Source organism: Balaenoptera physalus (assembly GCF_965194825.1).
Source record: "Balaenoptera physalus genome assembly, chromosome: 4".
NCBI classification, from domain to species: Eukaryota; Metazoa; Chordata; class Mammalia; order Artiodactyla; family Balaenopteridae; genus Balaenoptera; species Balaenoptera physalus.
In genome coordinates, this window is record NC_138891.1 from 143,577,544 (window position 1) to 143,595,207 (window position 17,664).

The 17,664-nt window shown below is 49.4% G+C and overlaps 1 protein-coding gene across 5 annotated transcripts in view; it reads left to right on the forward strand.

The window, feature by feature from the left end:
• The window catches only part of SLC37A1 (solute carrier family 37 member 1), a 79,927-nt gene that overhangs the window by 22,096 nt on the left and 40,167 nt on the right, over positions 1-17,664 (forward strand). For all 5 annotated transcript variants that reach the window (XM_082459147.1, XM_082459146.1, XM_082459145.1 and 2 more), the window contains 3 exons: positions 5,467-5,548; positions 13,435-13,567; positions 14,216-14,294. In XM_082459147.1, the coding sequence (XP_082315273.1) occupies positions 5,467-5,548; positions 13,435-13,567; positions 14,216-14,294 (294 nt within the window). The remainder of the gene's footprint in view (positions 1-5,466; positions 5,549-13,434; positions 13,568-14,215; positions 14,295-17,664) is intronic.

The window sequence follows — 17,664 nt, forward strand, 5'->3', positions numbered from 1 at the left end:
ATGAATCACGTGGTGTTGGGTTGGAATTAAAGATATCGAGAAGCACTGGAGAGGAAGCAGGGGGAGAAATATGTGTGTGTGTGACGTGTGTGTAGGTAGTGGGTGTGTGTGTGTGTTGTGTATGTATGGGTCGTGTGCGCGTGTGTGTAAAATGCCCTCTCTCTGCCCGCTGAGGGGCCCTGGGAATAGTAACACCCCGCAGCAGTGAGCACACCCGGTGCTGGATCTCAGTTTCTACGTAACGTTTTCCACTGAAGGAGCCAGTCAGGCATCCTTGGAGGCTGGGTCAGCACTGGGCAGGGAAAGTGAGATGAGCCTGGAATATCTTGTGCCAAAAAATAAGGAAGTGCTTAAAAATGAAGGGGCGCTCACTGGCCCAATCTGGGATGAGATTTTAAATAAACGATGCCAGTAACGGGTTATAGCCCGTTGAATAAAACAAGAATCCAGTGAGTCCATTCTGCTATAACTAAATAATGCAGAAATGGGAGGAAGGAAAGCTCTCTGCCGCAGTAGAATGCCAGCCGCTAAGTAGAGCAGGAGTGTCCAAGCTGGAACATCGCCATCCGAAACCATCAGGGATGCTTGGTTTAGGCAAGGATCATCAGTGGACACACACGACGGGGGGAAGGTTGGAGGAACGGGATATCTATGTAACCTCAAAGTACGTTCCCACAAACTCCTGATTGACTACTAGAGGGAAAACCTGTAGCTTCCCTGAGGGGCGACCAGGCAGAAAGCCCCTAAACCAAGCGGTCAGTGATAACGTCACTGACATCGTGGCCCTCCTTTAGGGTACTCTGGAGAGGCTCATGTCACAGTATGCCTCGCTCCCTTGTTCCTAAATTAGGGATGTCTTCTTACTAATTTCTGTGCCAAATGATACTGTTCAGTAACTCTCGTCTAAAGAATTTTTTACTTCTTCTTTGCATATGACCGAGATAAATAACACTCAAATAAGGAAACGATATTCCCCCTTGAGTCTCTGAATTGTCTGGGAATGCCTGCGGCATTCTAGAACATTTCTGAGGAAGCTTTGAAGGCGCCTTGCTGAGATAGGCTTTTTTTGCTAGAAACTTGGGGTTAACCCAAACACTATTCTTGTAGTGTTGGTGGATACAGAGAATGCTATCTATTGTTACAGAAAGTAAGTGGAACGCTGATGAAGTAAAGGTTTAAGTAATTCATTTTTAATTGTATTTGCTTAATATTCACAAGCCTAAATGTAACACAAAGCAGAAATTAAAGTATCGGATTATATTCGTTTCCTGGGGCTGCTAAAACAGGTCCACAAACTGGTTGGCTTAAAAGGACAGAAATTAATTTTCTCATAGTTCTGGAAGGCAGACGTCTGAGATCAAGGTGTCGGTAGGGCCGGGCTCCCACAGAAGGCTCGAGGGAAGCACGCTTCCTTGCCTCTTCCCGTTTCTGGCGGCTGCTGGCTGTCCTAGCGTTCCTTGTCCTGCTGTACCTGCATCACCACGTGGCCTTCCTCCCTGTCTGTCTCTGTGTCTCCCCATGGCCTTTTATAAGGACACGGAGCTGGATTTAGGATCTTAGTGGACTGTAGGTCATACGTGAGTTAAGTATGACCTCAACGTAACTAATTACATCTGCAAGACCCTATTTCCAAATGAGGCCACATTCTAAGATTTATGGTGGACATCAATTTTTGGGGGGACAGTATTCAACCCACTACAAGATGGATAAAAGGAAACAAATATTATCCAAAGTCCTTGCTTCACAAGTGATAAAGGAAGAAGGTGGAAGAGGATAGAATTACAAAATGGGAAAGGACTTCTGGAGGATTGTTTAGTCCCCACAACCCAGGATAATCCTGCAGAAGTAAGAAGTCTGCTCGCTCTCCAGGACGGGGGTATTGCCATGGCCACTAGGAAGGCAGCAGCCCCACAGTGGTTTAAAAGTACCAGTGGGGCTGTGTTTAGGCCTTCCAGAAGTGGAGAACTCAGCCTCTAGCTGCTGGCTCTTCCCCTCTCCTCAAATCCTACGTAATAAGATGAGGAAAGAGAGAGGAAGGATTTGAAAACAGAGGGAGTAGAGTTGGCCTGATACTGGCAAAATGAAAGATCGGCTTCCTCTTTAGGAGACATACGTTCTGTGTCTAGGAAACTCCCGGTTTGCAGGCTAGGTTGACCCTTTGCCCTGATTCTGCAGAGCAGGTTCCCTCCGAGAGCCCTGCTAACCGGCAGGCCGGTGCTCTTCCCAAAGGGGCTGATTCATCAAGGTGTTTCACCTCCACCCAAAACTGAACTGAAAATGTCTGGAGGCAAGTTCTCCACTCTGTAGCCCCCGGTGTTCTCGGGGCTTCCGTGGCTGTGCTCCAGCGTGGCATCCCCCAGCACGGGGCGGTCATGGCAACTACTTCGCCCCTGCAGGCTCTGGGCAGGTGAGCATCGCATGCAAGACCGCCCGCTAGAGAAGAAGGCAGTGGCCCAGGAATGGCTGCTGGGTTCCCATAACCTGGACAGCTTGACAGCCTAGGAATGAATGCAGGTGTGTTAGAGCCCCAGGGCTCTTCAGACCTGATCGAGACATACGGACGAGCTCTTTATTTCTGGGTTTATTTATTCTATTTAATAAATATATTAAATGCACTTAATAAAACTAGAATATTTATAAGTGGAATGTTCTGGGTAGAGAGTGGAGACCATGAACCCAAGGCCCATTTTCTTTTTTAATTTATTTATTTTATTTTTGGCTGCATTGCGTCTTCGTTGCTGCGCGCGGGCTTTCTCTAGTTGCGGCGAGCAGGGGCTACTCTTCGTTGCGGTGCACGGGCTTCTCATCGCGGTGGCTTCTCTTGTTGTGGAGCACGGGCTCTAGGCATGTGGGCTTCAGTAGTTGTGGCTCTCGGGTTCTAGAGCCCCGGCTCAGTAGTTGTGGCGCACAGGCTCAGTTGCTCCACGGCATGTGGGATCTTCCCGGACCAGGGCTCGAACCCGTGTCCCCTGCATTGGCAGGTGGATTCTTAACCACTGTGCCACCAGGGAAGTCCCCCAAGGCCCTTTTAAGTAGACCTGCTCTTTCCAAATCCTTCTGAGCTGGGTGACGATGAAATCCAGAGTCTCCTGGCCGATGGCACACCTGCAAGCTGGTTGTATGTAGCGTCCTTGAGGGCTCCAAATCCTTCTCTCAGGCTCTGATTTGGGAGGGGCTGGAGGTAACTCAGACTGAGAATATTTTCTTACTCCTTGTGGAGATGGGAAAAGGGAGCTCTGTACCCAAATGGGGTCCGATGGGGGTCCCCGACAGTCCACACTAGCCCTAGCAAGTGGGCATCAAGCAACCATTGAGTCTAGCTATGGGCTGGAAATTCGGGTGTTGAAAGTTCCAGTGGCCTAGAACCTTCATAAGCTGGTGCAGAGGAGCAGGGTGTGGGATGAGGAGAGCTTCCAGCAAGGTATTGAGAGACCTCCACCCCCCTACCAAAACGGATGACTTTCAGAAACACAGGGACAAAGGCCTAGACTTTTGTCACAGGTCCACTGTACTTGCATAGTCTGTGTTCTTTGCGATAGATGACACACTCACTTGTTTACAGTTTCACTTTTTTCCTACCTGCTCATTGGCAGGGGCTCGAAGAGCAAAGAATCCTAGGAAAACCATCAGTAAATGCTTCCTTGATGAAGTCGGTGTGGTGCACCCTCGCTAAGTGCAGGTGTTCCGGAGGTTGAAGGTTTGAGTCCCACGGTACTACCAAGCCTTTTTTCCCACCTGAAATATGACCTTTTGTTAAAAAGCTGGAAATATTTATTTGACTCCTGCCTTTTCTGGTGCCCAGGGAGGCAGACACCCTCAGGGGTCTTCGTGTTAGTCCAGAAAGCTACCCTTGAGAAGTAAATCACAACATTGGAAATGTGGGTGGGAGACAGGAGGAAGGTCCCCTCCTCATCAGGGGCCTTGAATGAGCCCGGGGGCCGTGGCCCCCCTGCAGCCCCTCTCTGTTCTGTCGCCCCTGCCTCCGCCTTGGGTCATCATGGGTTCAAGCCCGCACGCAGTTGGAAGGTCATTGGCCTTTCCATACCAGAACAGGACGGGTTCTTCAGGGTTAGGGGCCGGGCCTCAGGACGCAAGGGCCTGCCTTCCTGCTGGGTCTCCTTGTCATCATCTGTTGCCGAGGACTTTTTCCTCCTGACCCGTTGTCTTCCCCGAAGGGCCGCTTTTCTATAGGGTGGTTCAAACATTTAGAACCACATTTAGACCTGAATGAACTTTCATCTTCTTGCTAAAGTATCTTCTTGTCTGTAGTCTCCATACACCTCAGCACTTCCTCTCGAACTGCTTTTCTCATAAACCAAGAACAGCAGCAGGGCTTTGGGCCAATAGTTTTTATGTCATTGGCCTTATTCATAGCTTGTCAGCGTCACTGAGTTGTTCTCACTGAGCCTGGTGAAATAGTTATATTTCTGCCTTGCTCGTGTCCTTCTAAAAAGTAAAAAATAAATATGATCTTAAATGCCCAGGGTAGCAGGCTTATAAGTCACTTGCAGTTAATTTCGTTACAAACTAAATCATCATTCCTTTTTGTCTGCTTTGTAAACCCATGTGTATATCTGTGTCCCAGGTTTCTCTTTGATTAGTTTTTCTCATGATGGTTTAAATAGTTTCAATGAACAAAGTAAAAGTGGCACATTTTAAAAATATTGTAGTGGTGTTATAAACAGGATTGATCTTTGATGTAGGACTGAGTAAAAAACATACAGCATAAGGAAATTTAAGAATACCGTTGTAATGGATTCTTAATGCACCTTTTTTTTTTATTGAAGTATGGTTGATTTACAACGTTGTGTTTAATTTCTGCTGTACAGCAAAGTGATACATGTATATGTTCGTTATACATATATATGTTCATTTTCATACTCTTTTCCATTATGGATTATCACAGGATATTGAATATAGTTCCCTGTGCTCTACAGTAGGACCTTGTTGTTTATCCATCCTCTACGTAATAGTTTGCATCTGCTGACCCCAAACTCCCCGTCCATCCCTCCCCCCAGCTTCCCTCCCCCTTGGAAACCACAAGTCTGTTCTCTATGTCTGTGAGTCTGTTTCTGTTTTGCAGATAGGTTCATTTGTATCGTATTTTAGATTCCACATATAAGTGATATCATATGGTATTTGTCTTTCTCTTTCTGACTTACTTCACTTAGTATGATCATCTCTAGGCCCATCCATGTTGCTGCAAATGGCATTATTACATTCTTCCTTATGGATGAGTAATATTCCATTGCATATATGACCACATCTTGTTTATCCATTCATCTGTCGATGGACGTTTAGGCTGTTTCCATGTCGTGGCTTTTGTAACTAGTGCTGCTATGAACATAAGGGGCACGTATCTTTTCGAATTACGGTTTTGTCTGGGTGTATGCCCGGGAGTGGGATTGCTGGGTCATATGGCATCTTATAATTTTATGTCATCCCTGCCACTGTTTTGTGTTTCAGGTACAGAGCCTTCATTTTTGTTTTGACATTTTTGCTGTATGCAAGTTTTCACTTATCTCGAAAGCCTATCAGCATAGTTAAGGTAAGAAATCATTGAAAGCACTCGATTTCATTTCCTGCCTGTAATCTCTGTAAGGAACTAGTAAGCCGGTTGGGGGGAAGGGGAGTTTGGGGGAGAGCAGTAAGATAAATGGAGAAAATGGATTGTTGAGAAGCAAGGTATTTTGCTGCTTTGGTTTTTAGTTTCTCTTTTCTGAAATTAATAACTTTAAAATGGTTTTAGGATTTATAATTTCAGAGGTAGTATACTTTCAGTTATATTCGTTGACTGTTCCAGAATTCTAAAGCTTAATTAAATATCTATTCTGTCTTGTGTGAACTTTCCCTCCGAATATATCCAGGCTAAAAATGTTCCCCAAATTGCTTCTACGGCCATTAGGCTTTGATCCTAAGTCTGGCAGTGGTGGTGTTTCTCCATTATTCTCAGAACACTGAGTTTCTGTGTGAGTGATGGGTGTGCAGGAAGTTATTAGGCAGGCATTTAACTCGACTTGGGGAAAAGAAGATTAAAGGAGACAATCCTACGTAATAGCCAGTTGTAACCCGGGAAAAAGCAGAGTAGTTTTCTTACCCTCACTGGAATGACATCATTTTGCCTGCAGACTGTCAACTGGCTTGAATGGCTGCTGGGCCTTTATTATAGAAGGGACGAGGAAATCGTCCAGGGCCAAAGGTAGCTCGTTTACAGCCCGACTGCCCCCCCCCCTCACTTTCTCCTCATTGGCAGGGACACAGGTCCAGGACTGTAATTCCGTTGACCTTTGTAGTTCCGCTTCCTCTGCGCCCTGGGTCGGGTCGGGGGGAGGAGGGGGCCGAGTGCTGGACAGCTGTCCTCTCGGCTCCCGGCCGGTGGCAGAGGCAGTGCCGAGGCTGTTGCTTCTCTGGACGGTTCTGTGTTCCCCGGTCTCCAGCAATTCCTCCTTGACCCCTAGGAAGCAGGAATTTCCCAGCCCCTCAAGTCGCTTGTAACATTCTCCCTTTTCTGATGTACCAAGTTTGAATAACTATGGCAATCTTTGCAGACCTTTTATAATGCAGTTTTCAAAAAAGAGAAAAGGATGGGACAGGAGAGGGTGTGCCTTCATCCACTTGACCAGTGTCTCTAATACCAGTACCAAGGACCAACCCGCCCCTGTCAACTTAAATACTCCTAATTCCTGTCTTCCTGGTTAGGGAAATACACATATGGCTCAAGAAAAAGGCAAGTTATGAAAAGGGAAGAGACCGTTGAAGGGACCTTAGAGAGTGCCTAGAACTGAAGGAGCCAGCGGGGTCGGGAGCCTTCCTGAGCCTCCGATGGATCCTGGAAGGCCAGATGTGGATCCTGGGGCCAATCCTGGCCTGCTGGGGGCGTCGCGGTGCAGCAGCAGCCTGACAGGCGCAGGACGCGTGTTGGGACCGAGGCAGCATGCTGAGGGGGGCTGGCCACTGGAGGGTCTCCTTCTGGTGGTCACGAGGGTCCCCATTTAGCCAGGAAGGGATGCGGCATTGTTCCAGGCCACTGTCCCAGCTTCCCCGTCGGGGGCTTGGGGCTTAGTGACAAGGGGCCCGGCTCTTAGTTAAGTTTTCATCGGTCACGGTGACTGCCACTGGCTGAGCCCCGCGCCTGACAAGGTGCACGCCTCCCTTATTTAATATCATTGTCACGGCAGTCCTGTGAGTGTCCTTTTGAGGAAACAGACTCAGGAGCCTAATTCCTCTATGCAGGCCAGGGCCACCTCAGGTGAATTCCACGGGGTCGGGCTGACTCCAGGGTCCCTGCCCTTACCCTCCCTGCCACAGGGTCTCTAGGGCAGGTGTAAGAAGCTGGGTACAGTCACAGCGTCACACCCAGATTTTCTTCAACACGCAGATTGTCTGACTTAGCGCCTTAGACGCGCCTGGATGTGGATTGACCTAACGCAGAACCCCGGGGCTTCTTCGCCTTCTGAGATAGATAAGATGTCACACTCCATATGATAACTTACTTTGTAATGCCATACAAGGCTTTCACGTGCTAAATAGCTCATCTTATTATAAAACTAGAAGTAGTAATGGTGCTGTTGACCCAAGGAACAGTCTGAATTATCTATAACCTATGTTTATTAGCACATTATGAGCAAAACAAAATTAAAATATACTTGCGTACCTGGAATTGATCACCAGGGTTGATGAATCTAAAATGATTCATATTCTTTAATGTCACTTACAGTGACGTGACATGTCGTGGTGGCGTGAGGCTACTCTGTTTAGACTTAGTTTAGTCACTGATGAAACCTTTCATTTTTCTCTGATTTTAGTATATAGCAAAAAGGAAAAATAAATGATAGTGATGAAAACAGGGCTGGGAGGAGGTGGGGTTACAACCTCGCTCTCTTCTGAGAGCTGCTCCAGCGCTAGCCCTGCCTCTTAACTAGAGGCCGATGGACATGTGGGGCCTGCACGCTGCCCGAGGGACACTCTGGGGGCTCTTCCCTGACCCCCCACCCCCCAGGCTGGGCCAGAACAAAAGCCTGAAAGCAGAGGGTTCTTGGGGAGAGCCTGAGCTGCAGGGGATGCAGGGTCCCCGAGGGGAGCTGTCACATTGACTGGTCTGAGTGTGAATGTCCAGCCCTCTCTGCACACACGGGACCCAGGAAAAGAAAGCCGTGAAATCCTCAGCGGCGGACAGGAAACAAAGCCTGAAAGGCTGGAAGTGCATACCTTGGCTTTGGGTGGGAAACTTGCTATCTGGAAAGTTCTACTGTTCCCAGTATTCGTATTTAAATAGGACACAACTCCAGTGGAAATCTCAGCAATGTCTTTTTTAACTGAATAAAATAATCTTAGAGTTTATGTGAAAAGAATGACCAAGAATTAATTACCAAGGAAAGTGTGGAAAAGGGAACATTTTTTAAGCCACTATAATCAAATTATTATGGTATTGCATGAGGATAGACAAAGAGGTCAGTAGAAAAGTATAGAAAATACTGTGGAAACATACAGTGGAATGGCTGACAGAGGTGATGGGAAAAGTATAGTTCATCTAATAAATGGTGTTGACACAACTGCAGATTCATCTGGAAGAAATAAAGTTGAACCCCTATCTTATAAAGAATAGATGGATGGATTAAAGATTTAAATGTAAAAAATAAAAAGTAAAAAATCCAAGAACAAGATGATGTCCATCTTAGGGGTGTGAAGTTGGGAAATCCAAAGGAATGATGGACGGAGTGGGTGAAGAGGCAGTTCACAGACAAGAGATATACCACTTTATACCCACCAAGTGGCAAAACACCTAAAAGAGTAATAGCCCCTGTTGCTGGCAGTGATGGCGGGAGAAGACTTTCAGGTATGGGTGATAGGGATGTGAAGTGTTACAGCCTTTTGGAAATCATCTGGGTAACACCTGTTGAAATTAAAAATGCTTGTCCTTCAGTCCTGCTTCTGGGAATCTTGTCCATAAAAATGAAAGCGCCAGCACTTAGGAGTTTTTGCATAAGCATCTTTTTTGTAGCATTGTCTGCAATTTTTTTTTTAAAGGAAAAAAAAAAAAACCTGGCTATTATGTGAACTTAATCAGCAGCTGAAAGTTTGAATAAATTATGGCACATCCATATTCTGATATGTGCAACTACTTAAAAGAATTAATTAGAGCCAAACCAGTTGACTCAGAAAGATTCCCAGCAGGTATTTTTGAGTAAGAAGAGTCAAGGTGGACATAAGTCCATGTAGAATGATCCCGTTTAAAAAAAATAGACAGTGACCCAAAAACTTCCCTATGTATTTCTGTACACCTTTGTGAGTGGGTGTACCTTTGCATATGCAGGTGTGTGTTTGGTCCATTTTCATGTGGCTCCTGTGACCTGACCACCTCCAGGTGCTGTTGTAAATGGGGCCCAGGTTGTCTGTTCTTCCTGTTTTGAGCACTGTCTCATCCTCTCTTGCTGCTGTAACAAAATACCATAGACTGGGTGGCTGTAGACGCAGACATTTGTTGCTCACAGTTCTGAAGGCTGGACATCAGGGTGGGTGCCAGCACGGTCAGTTTCTGGTGAGGGCCCTCTTCCAGCTTGCAGACGGCCGCCTCCTTGTAGCTTCACTTGGTGGAAGGTTGAGGGGTTCTCTGGGGTCCGTTTAAAAGAGCATTAATCCCATTCATGAGGGCTCTACCCTCATGACTTAATCACCTGCTAAAGGCCCTACCTCCTAATACCGTCTCCTCAGGGGTTAGGTTTCAACGTATGAATTTGGTGGGAACACCAGCATTCAGAGCATAGCAGGCACCAGAACTTTCATTTCTCTTCTAGGACTTCTTTTGCATAATGCTTTGGAGAGTTCTTTTAACCCAGAGCTTTATAAAAGGAGTCTAAATGACTAGTTAAAATAAATGGACCCACACAACCTAATGAACCCTAGAAAATTTACTAAACATATACACTCTATAGATTATGTACACACTCACATGGACACACGCGTGCACGTACGTGCGCACACACTAAACTCCGTGTGTCATTCAAAGGTGAAGCGAAGCTGACACAACCCCTCTCCTCCTGATGAGGCCCGAATCCCCTGCTCTCAGTCTCCTGCCCCTCTCCCTGTCACCTCCCAGCATCTTCTGGACCCCTTCCCCATTCCCACCGGGCTATCTCCTCCGTTACAGACAATGAGCAGCTCGCTGTAGCCTTGGCCAGAGAACCGAAGAGCCCATGTTTTGGGAATGAATGAGCGAATGAAGAGTTTCTCAGGGTGAAGCTGCTCAAGTTCAGAGTTTAGCACGTAGAGTCTTCATTAATGTACATTTATATAAAAACATTGGTGCCTAAGTGACTGCACGGGCCAGTGTGTGTGGAGCTTATGGGGAACATGTCTGCTGCAGCTCCTGCTGCCCAGTGCTGGGGGTGGAGGGTGCTAGAGAGGGGATCTGTAGATGGGAGGTAAGTGCACCCCCCTGTGTCCCTGCCCCTCCCCCCTACATGGTGCTTCATAACGTCATGGCCATTTTCTGCATCCTTCCATCATGTCCACACCTGTCTTCTCTCACGCCCCGCCCCCCGCCCACCTTCCAATCACTCTGGAGTCTTGCGGTTTATTGTGTTGTTGCCGTCCCTTTGTGTATTACACAGACAGTTTTAAACACGTATGAGCCCCATGCACCTGGAATGTTCCATTCTGCTCTTCCCCCCTTGGCGTTTCACAACCGTATTTCTCGGCTGCCACATTGTCTTTTGATTGATCGACTTTTAATCACTGCCTGGTGTATTTTGATTAACTTTATGTGTTATCTGTTGAAAGGCACATGTGTAAAAAATTTGCAAAGGAGACTGCTTTTATGAAAGCAAAGGACTAGCTCCCCACCCCCGAAATGATTTTATAACATGGTAAGAATCAGTTCACCTGGTGAGTTTTTTTTCTGACAAACTAAGTTTATCTTAGTTTCATTAATCCTTAATTTTCCTGCAAACACCAGGTTTGGGGAATAAAACTCACTGAAAAGTTAAAATATGGCAGTCTTATTAAAAGCTAACATGTGGTCATTTAAATATCCTTAGAATTCTTTATGCTCAAGTAATGTTAAGTCTTGTATTGCTTTTGCTTCAGCTTTGCAGTGGGGTGGGCTGGAGATTGCATTTCTCATATGAAGGAGGAGGGCTGGGGAGAGAAGGGAGCTGAGTGAGATTAGGGCCAGCTGGAGGCCCTGGGGTGCCCCTGTGTGGGTGGACCCCAAACACACAGCTGCCAGTCGCCGAGCCTTTCTGAGGGCTGGGGACCCAGAGAGCAGCTCTCTGCACACACCTGCACGTGCTCATCTTCACGGCAGCGCCGGACGGGCCGCGCTCTGCTGGCTTCTTAAGGGACCGTGGGGAGTCCCCGTGAGTCGGCTGAGGCTGGAAACCGGCACAGCAGCACCAGAATCCCGGCTCAGAGCCCGCGTCCCTGACCGATACCTCTCATCCCGGGACAAACCAAAACAGAAAACCTCTTCTGCTTGTTTATGAAACAAAAAGGGATGCTTTCTAATCCTTTATATCCCCCGTGGCTGGTGAAGGAGGACGTGGACCTGCCGGTGGGAGCCGCGTCTATAACGGTCCTCTTCCCGGGCTTCTGTGTAAGGCGTGTGTTAGGAACCCCACGCCGGCCCCGCTCGAGGGTCCCCCTCAGCCCATGGGGGTCCCTGCGTCCTGCCTGTGGCTCCCTTATTGAAAGGTGAATAGACAGCATCAGTGGTGCCTCCGGGCCCGGCTGGCTTCCAAGAGAAGCAGCAGAGAAAGGTGGGCAGATACACCTGACTTCTGAAGGCAAAGAGGGAGGGAAATTATCACATCAGGCGGGTGGGGAAGTGCTGGGAACCCAGCTTTATGCAGAAAGGCAGGGCTCCCCCGTGTCCCCGTCCCAAATCCACAGCCGCGTCCACAGTGTCTCAGGCAGGCAGGGAAGGGGCTCCGAGCATCCCAGGATGACAGCGCCCGGCCTCCACCCCTGGGGAGTGGGAGCTCGGCTGAGGAAAGCTATTTGCAAAGTGTTACTTTGAGTTTGGAAAGCGGAACCTTGGCTAGTTTTAGCGGAACCTTGTGTTTAAATTACAGCAGAGCAGCCCAGTGATGATGACAAAGCCACGTGACCACAGAGTGGCTGGGTCCCCCGTGCCAGGCCAGGTCTCAGGGGCGTGTGTCCATGTAAAATCAGCTGTCCCGCCGTGGCTGACCACAGCCCTAGCGAGGCGGCCTTTTAAAGGAGATGAGCCTCTTTAGTGACCCCCTCCTGAAGAGGCGGGGTACCCACAAAGCGAAGGTGGTGGACAGGCCTCCTGGCTGCCCCCCACCTGGTGGACTGGGGTGCAGCTCCCTGCCAGCTGCCCTGTGTCTTGACCCCGGGGTAGATGCTCCTGCCGGGACCAGCCTTCCCCTCAGCCCCCCAGGCCCAGCCTCTCTCAGGCCGCAGCTCACTAAAGGATGCCCCTTCAGGACCTCTGCTCCCCCTGAGGGCCACCTCCTTGACCTTGAGGACGCCTCCTTTCTGCCCTCGCTCACACCTGATGGATTGGTCCATCTGAGCCCCGTGTAGCGGAAACCCCAGAAAGCGCCCAGCAGGGGAGAAGTGGGAGCCAGGGGCCACCTGGGAGGGGACACGTGTGACCCCCAGGTGGCACCACAGGCGCATGGAGTCCTGTCTGCTGCCCCTTGTGTTTTAAGGAACAAGTCACCTGTTACTCAGGTCCCCATAACAGGGCGGCCCCGGCTGCCCTGCGGCACTTTTCTGGAAGTGTGGACGCCTCCTTAAGGAGCACCTTGAGCTAGTTTGGGAGGGGGGGGGTGGTTGACGTATGATTTGCACATAGTAAAGTGCACAGATCTGCGGTGTCTAGCCTGGCAAGTATTTACATGCTCACCCAGGAAATCATCACCTAGGTTAAGGTCTGGCCCCTGTCCAGCTCCCCGCAGGCTCCCTGTGCCTGGTCCCCATCATTGTTCCCCTTCTCTAGGTGACCACCGTTCTCACCAGTGTCACCTGGATTTACTTCCCTCCTCCTGAGCTCTGTAAACAAAGTCCTCCCATTTGTGCTCCTTCGTGTCAGGCTTATTTTGTTTCGAGATTCATCCTCGTCCTTGGTGGACCTGTAACTTGTAGTCAGTGATACAAATCCAGCAAGATGAATCCATTCTTCCGTTCTGGGCAGCTGGTCCCCCATGCTGCCCAGCTGCTCTGAGCAGTCGTCTGTGGGTGGCCCGGTACAGGCTGTGTCGGCTGTGCCTGTGCTCAGGAGGGGACGGCCGCTAGGGAGCTCGAGGAACCGTCCCCGAGACACCATCCTAGACACACCGCCCCAGAGGTGCCGTATCCCCCTAGGATGCAGTCACCCTAGGACGGCTGTAAGGAGAGGGGCGGCTGAGCCCCACCTGAGTGCACTCTCTCTCTCTCTGGCTTCTGTCCTCCCCATGGATGTCCCAGGGTGAGCTGCACAGAGACTGCACAGCGTCATATGAGCGGGAGGTCGGATTCCACAGCCAGAGCCGAAAAGCCGGGGACACCCCCGCTCACCAGCTCCCAGACAACGGGACCGACTGCGGCTGGGCCCCATTTGGTGAGTTCAACGTCCGTCCCCCTGCTTTCGTCCCGTGGCTGAAGCTGGCCGTCCCTGCAGGCCTCCTCCACAGGTGGCAGTCCCCGAGCCGGCTGGCTGATCTCAGCAGCGGTGACGATGCTGTCGGATGCAGCTGCGCCTCCAGGTGCAAACTAACCTCTCCTCCCAGCAAACCAGCCTCGCACCTTCAGCTGCTGCACGTTTCCCGTGCCCGTGTGCAGAGGTGTCGCTCAGTGGTCAGACCTGCTGGAGGTCATCTGCAGGTTGCATTTGTCCAAGCTGGACGTTAGGACTTACAGAGCGTAAGCTGTGGGTGGAAAGAAGAGAGCAATCTCAGAGCTGTAGCGTGGGGCTGGCCTGGGGGGCCCGAACCAAAGCCGGTGTAACAGGTGAAACAGAACAGAACCCACAAGCTCACCACCAGCAATGGGGATTTGACCTGATGGGAGCGATGTTTATGTAGCGATTACTGGAAACATGGTGACTTGATCTCCAGTTGCTGTATTTTCTGTGTTCCCTTCTGAGGACACCGCCCAGACGTAGAGAGCAGAGGTCTCGTATGTCATTGTACGTCTCCCGGACATACATTGGTATTTAGTGAAAAGTGAACAATGCTCTCCCTTTCCTGTTGCTTCTCGCCCCGTGTAGATGAGGGCAACTACCAGCAGCTGCTCGGCGCCCTGGACTACTCCTTCCTGTGCGCGTACGCTGTCGGCATGTACCTGAGGTAGGTCGGGCTGAGACTGCAGGACCCAGGCGGTCCGCTGGGCGCAGAGCGCAGCTCCGGTGCGCTGAAGACGCGGCCCCGCCCGCAGGCGGCTGGTCCTCCGGTCTCTCCTCAGAGACAGGGATGAGGTGGACGCCCGCACACGGCCCGGGTGTCCTGCCGATCGGGCAGGCTGTCCTCGGACGGCTTTCCTGGCCCCGGGGTTGGATGCACCGTGAGCCCTGCCGGGACCCGGTCACTCAGGAGCAGGGCCCTGGCCGCTCCCCACCCGGTGAGCACGGCAGAGCATACTCTTCGCTGGTTTCAGGGGCCGCTGTCTCTTTCCTAACCCTGCCTGGCATCAGAGCAGTTCACACAGCGGGTGCTGGGCGTGTCCACCTGGATGCCCCGCTAGGCCGGAACAGAGCCTCCGCTGAGTGCCAGAGGCCGTCCTGCCTGGCGGTGGGAGGTGTGGACCCCAGAGGCACGTTGCTGGGATTTGGTCCCGGCTTGACTGCTCACTTGAGTGGCTTTGGACAAGTTACCGCACCTCCTTGGGCCTCAGTTTCCCCTTTGCAAAATGGGGAAACAGTAGTTCTTAACTCACAGGAGTGTGGTGAGGTTTAAATGAGTTAATACATGCAGAATGCTCAGAACGGGGCCTGGCCCGTGCTGTGTTCCCAGCGTCTGTGACATACGATCATTACCCCATTCTTGATCCAGTTCTGAATTGGCCTAGGGAGGTGGTAAATATTAGTGGGTAATAACAGGACATGCAATTGGCCGGTTAAAAACTGCTATTGTGTCAGTCTAGCCAAGTTTAACAAAAAAAAAAAAAAAAACTTATAGGGACTAAGGCCTTTAGTCCAAAGAGGGCTTTGTTCAGAGACACAGAGTTTTAGAGCTTTGGGAATCTCTGGAATCCCTGTAAGTGTTTACCTTCTTCCCTGAGATCCACCCAGACTGTGTTATCACCGAGACCTGGACCCCCTCCCCAGCTCAGGACCGTCTGGGTGTCTGGTACCCAGACAGGCGGTTTCTGCTGGTGGAGTGGCTGTCACCCCTTTGTTGAACTTGCACATCTGCATAGAGCTGCAGGGCTTGTCTGAGTGCAGAATGAATAACACAGATGCAGCACAGAACAGGAGCCCAGCTGCGGAGAAGGACGGTGTAAGCCTCAGGCGCCTTAGGGCGTGGGCTGCCAGCCGTATTCCATCTTGGGGTCAAATATTTATGTTCTAAGAACCGCAGTTTTACTGGACACCAATAATCAATAATATAAAAAGACCCCAAGGTTGGAGTGAGTTTTTCTCAGTTACTAGAAAACACTAGTTAAACGTGGTTCCCAGCTGGGAGTGATTTTGTCTCCTAGGAAACAGTTAGCAATATCTGGAGACAGTTTTGGTCGTCTCAGCTGGAGAAGGGGGTGCTGCTGGCATCTAGTGGGCAGAGACCGGGGGTGCCACTAAGTGTGCCACAGGACACAAGACAGCCCCTCGCCACAAAGAATTACCCGGCCCAACAGGCCAAAGGTGCTGAGGCTAAGAAACCTGGTTTGAATAAAGTGGTTTTATTATTGCTTATTTATTGGCAAAGCTCATTCTTTATGCAACTCGCCAACGAAGGTTCTTATTAAATAATTTTATTTTATTATGAAATAGTATTATTTATTTCATAATAACCTAACGTGAAATCCACAGTGGACTCGTGACGGGGATGAGGGTGTACGCTGCTTCCTTGCGTGCTTCCTTGCATGGCCTCTTAGCGACATCATGACACATTGCTAGTGAGATGGATGGTGTTAGTGTAGCAGGTAACTCAGACGTGGTGGCACCTTCGTTAACCCAGGTCATCGCTGGCAGGTTCAAGCAGGTGTGGCGTGGCCTTTATTACCTGTAGGAGCCTGATACGATGTGGAATGCTGTCCATTCCGTTAGGCCTTTTCTTTAAAACTTTAAAATAGAGACCAAATTGAGTCCCAGTATTGTCTTGCAAGACTAGAGGACATTTGTAAGCCCCAGCCGATGGCACTAGCTCTCAGGAGGCCCATCTGACTCTGGCACTTACTCCGTGACCTTGGGCAGATCAGCCAGCTCTTCTGGGGCGTGTTCCCTCTTCTCTGAAGTGAGCAAGGTGAAGTAGATAATTCCTTTAGCTCTAGAATGCTCTCGAGTTTGTATGTGATCAATTTCTACTCAGCTTAAAATTTGACCTGAATGCTGTTTCTAATTTTAAATTACTTCCTCTGCTTTAGTGTTTAATAGGTCATTTGCGTGATACTAGGTAGATCTTTCTTCCTTTGGTAAATTCTGAAGGAAGATCTCTCTGGGGTATTTGTTCTCGAGATGAAAGACCAGAATTTTGGAGCTGGTTCCCGGGCAGGCAGGCGTCATCCTTCATTACGTCTCATATTTATCTGACTCCTAGAATGATTACGTGGAAGAAAACGAGACCCACGGAGTGTATGTAAAGATTGCCAAAGGCTCACAGTCATTTGTGATTGTTCTCCAGGTCTCTGTTCACTTAATAAGTCACAGTGTCAAGCTGTTCCATAGTGACGTGTCCTACAAGGCAGTAAAGGACGTATTTCATATGGCACTGGGTAGTGAGGTGTGATGGTGGTAAAGGCCTGTTGAGTGTATGTCCCGGTGTGAAACTGGAGATTTTCACCCTCCCCGGCAGCACTGGATCTGTTTGATTGAGCTCCCACCACCTGCCAGGCACTTAACCGAACTTATCTCGTTCGGGCACCCAGGCGGCTCTAGGAAGCAGCTCTCCAGAGAGAGTAGCTCTTTATGGCGTCACGTTGCTGTTCAAGGGGAGCGTGGAGGCTTTGCCCCACCTCTCAGGCTTTACCTTAAAGACAAGGCTCTGTCTTTAAACCAGATCGCAGTGCTTGCGGCCGGAGGGTCTCGTTGGCAAGAGCGCCTCTGGCCTGGCCGCTGATGCAGCGGCTTAATGCCAGCCCGAGGGCCAAGAGACGTGCTCAAGGTCACGGGTGGACCCCTTTTCATATTTGTCTACAGTTCGACCGTTGAAATCTTAAAATACTCTATACATTCACTGGCTGTTGTTTATATAAAACAGGATTAGCTGGCAGGACAAGTTTTTGGTTTTGTTTTTTTAATTGGCAGGCGTCATATATGTCAGAGTGTTTCAGTTTTATTATTTGACAATGACTTTTGTTAGAAGTAGAAAGTCTTAAAAGGTGTTGCCAGTTTCTGGTTAATAAATGCTCCATTGAAAAATAATTGTGATTAAAATTTACTGGAAATTGGAGTGCTTTCAAGTTCTAAAAGCTCAGAGAACAGCATGAAAGCATCCAGAAAGAAATCGCTGGGTCATTTACATTATGGGTGTGTTTGTTTTCTCATATTTGTCTTTCTTTTTT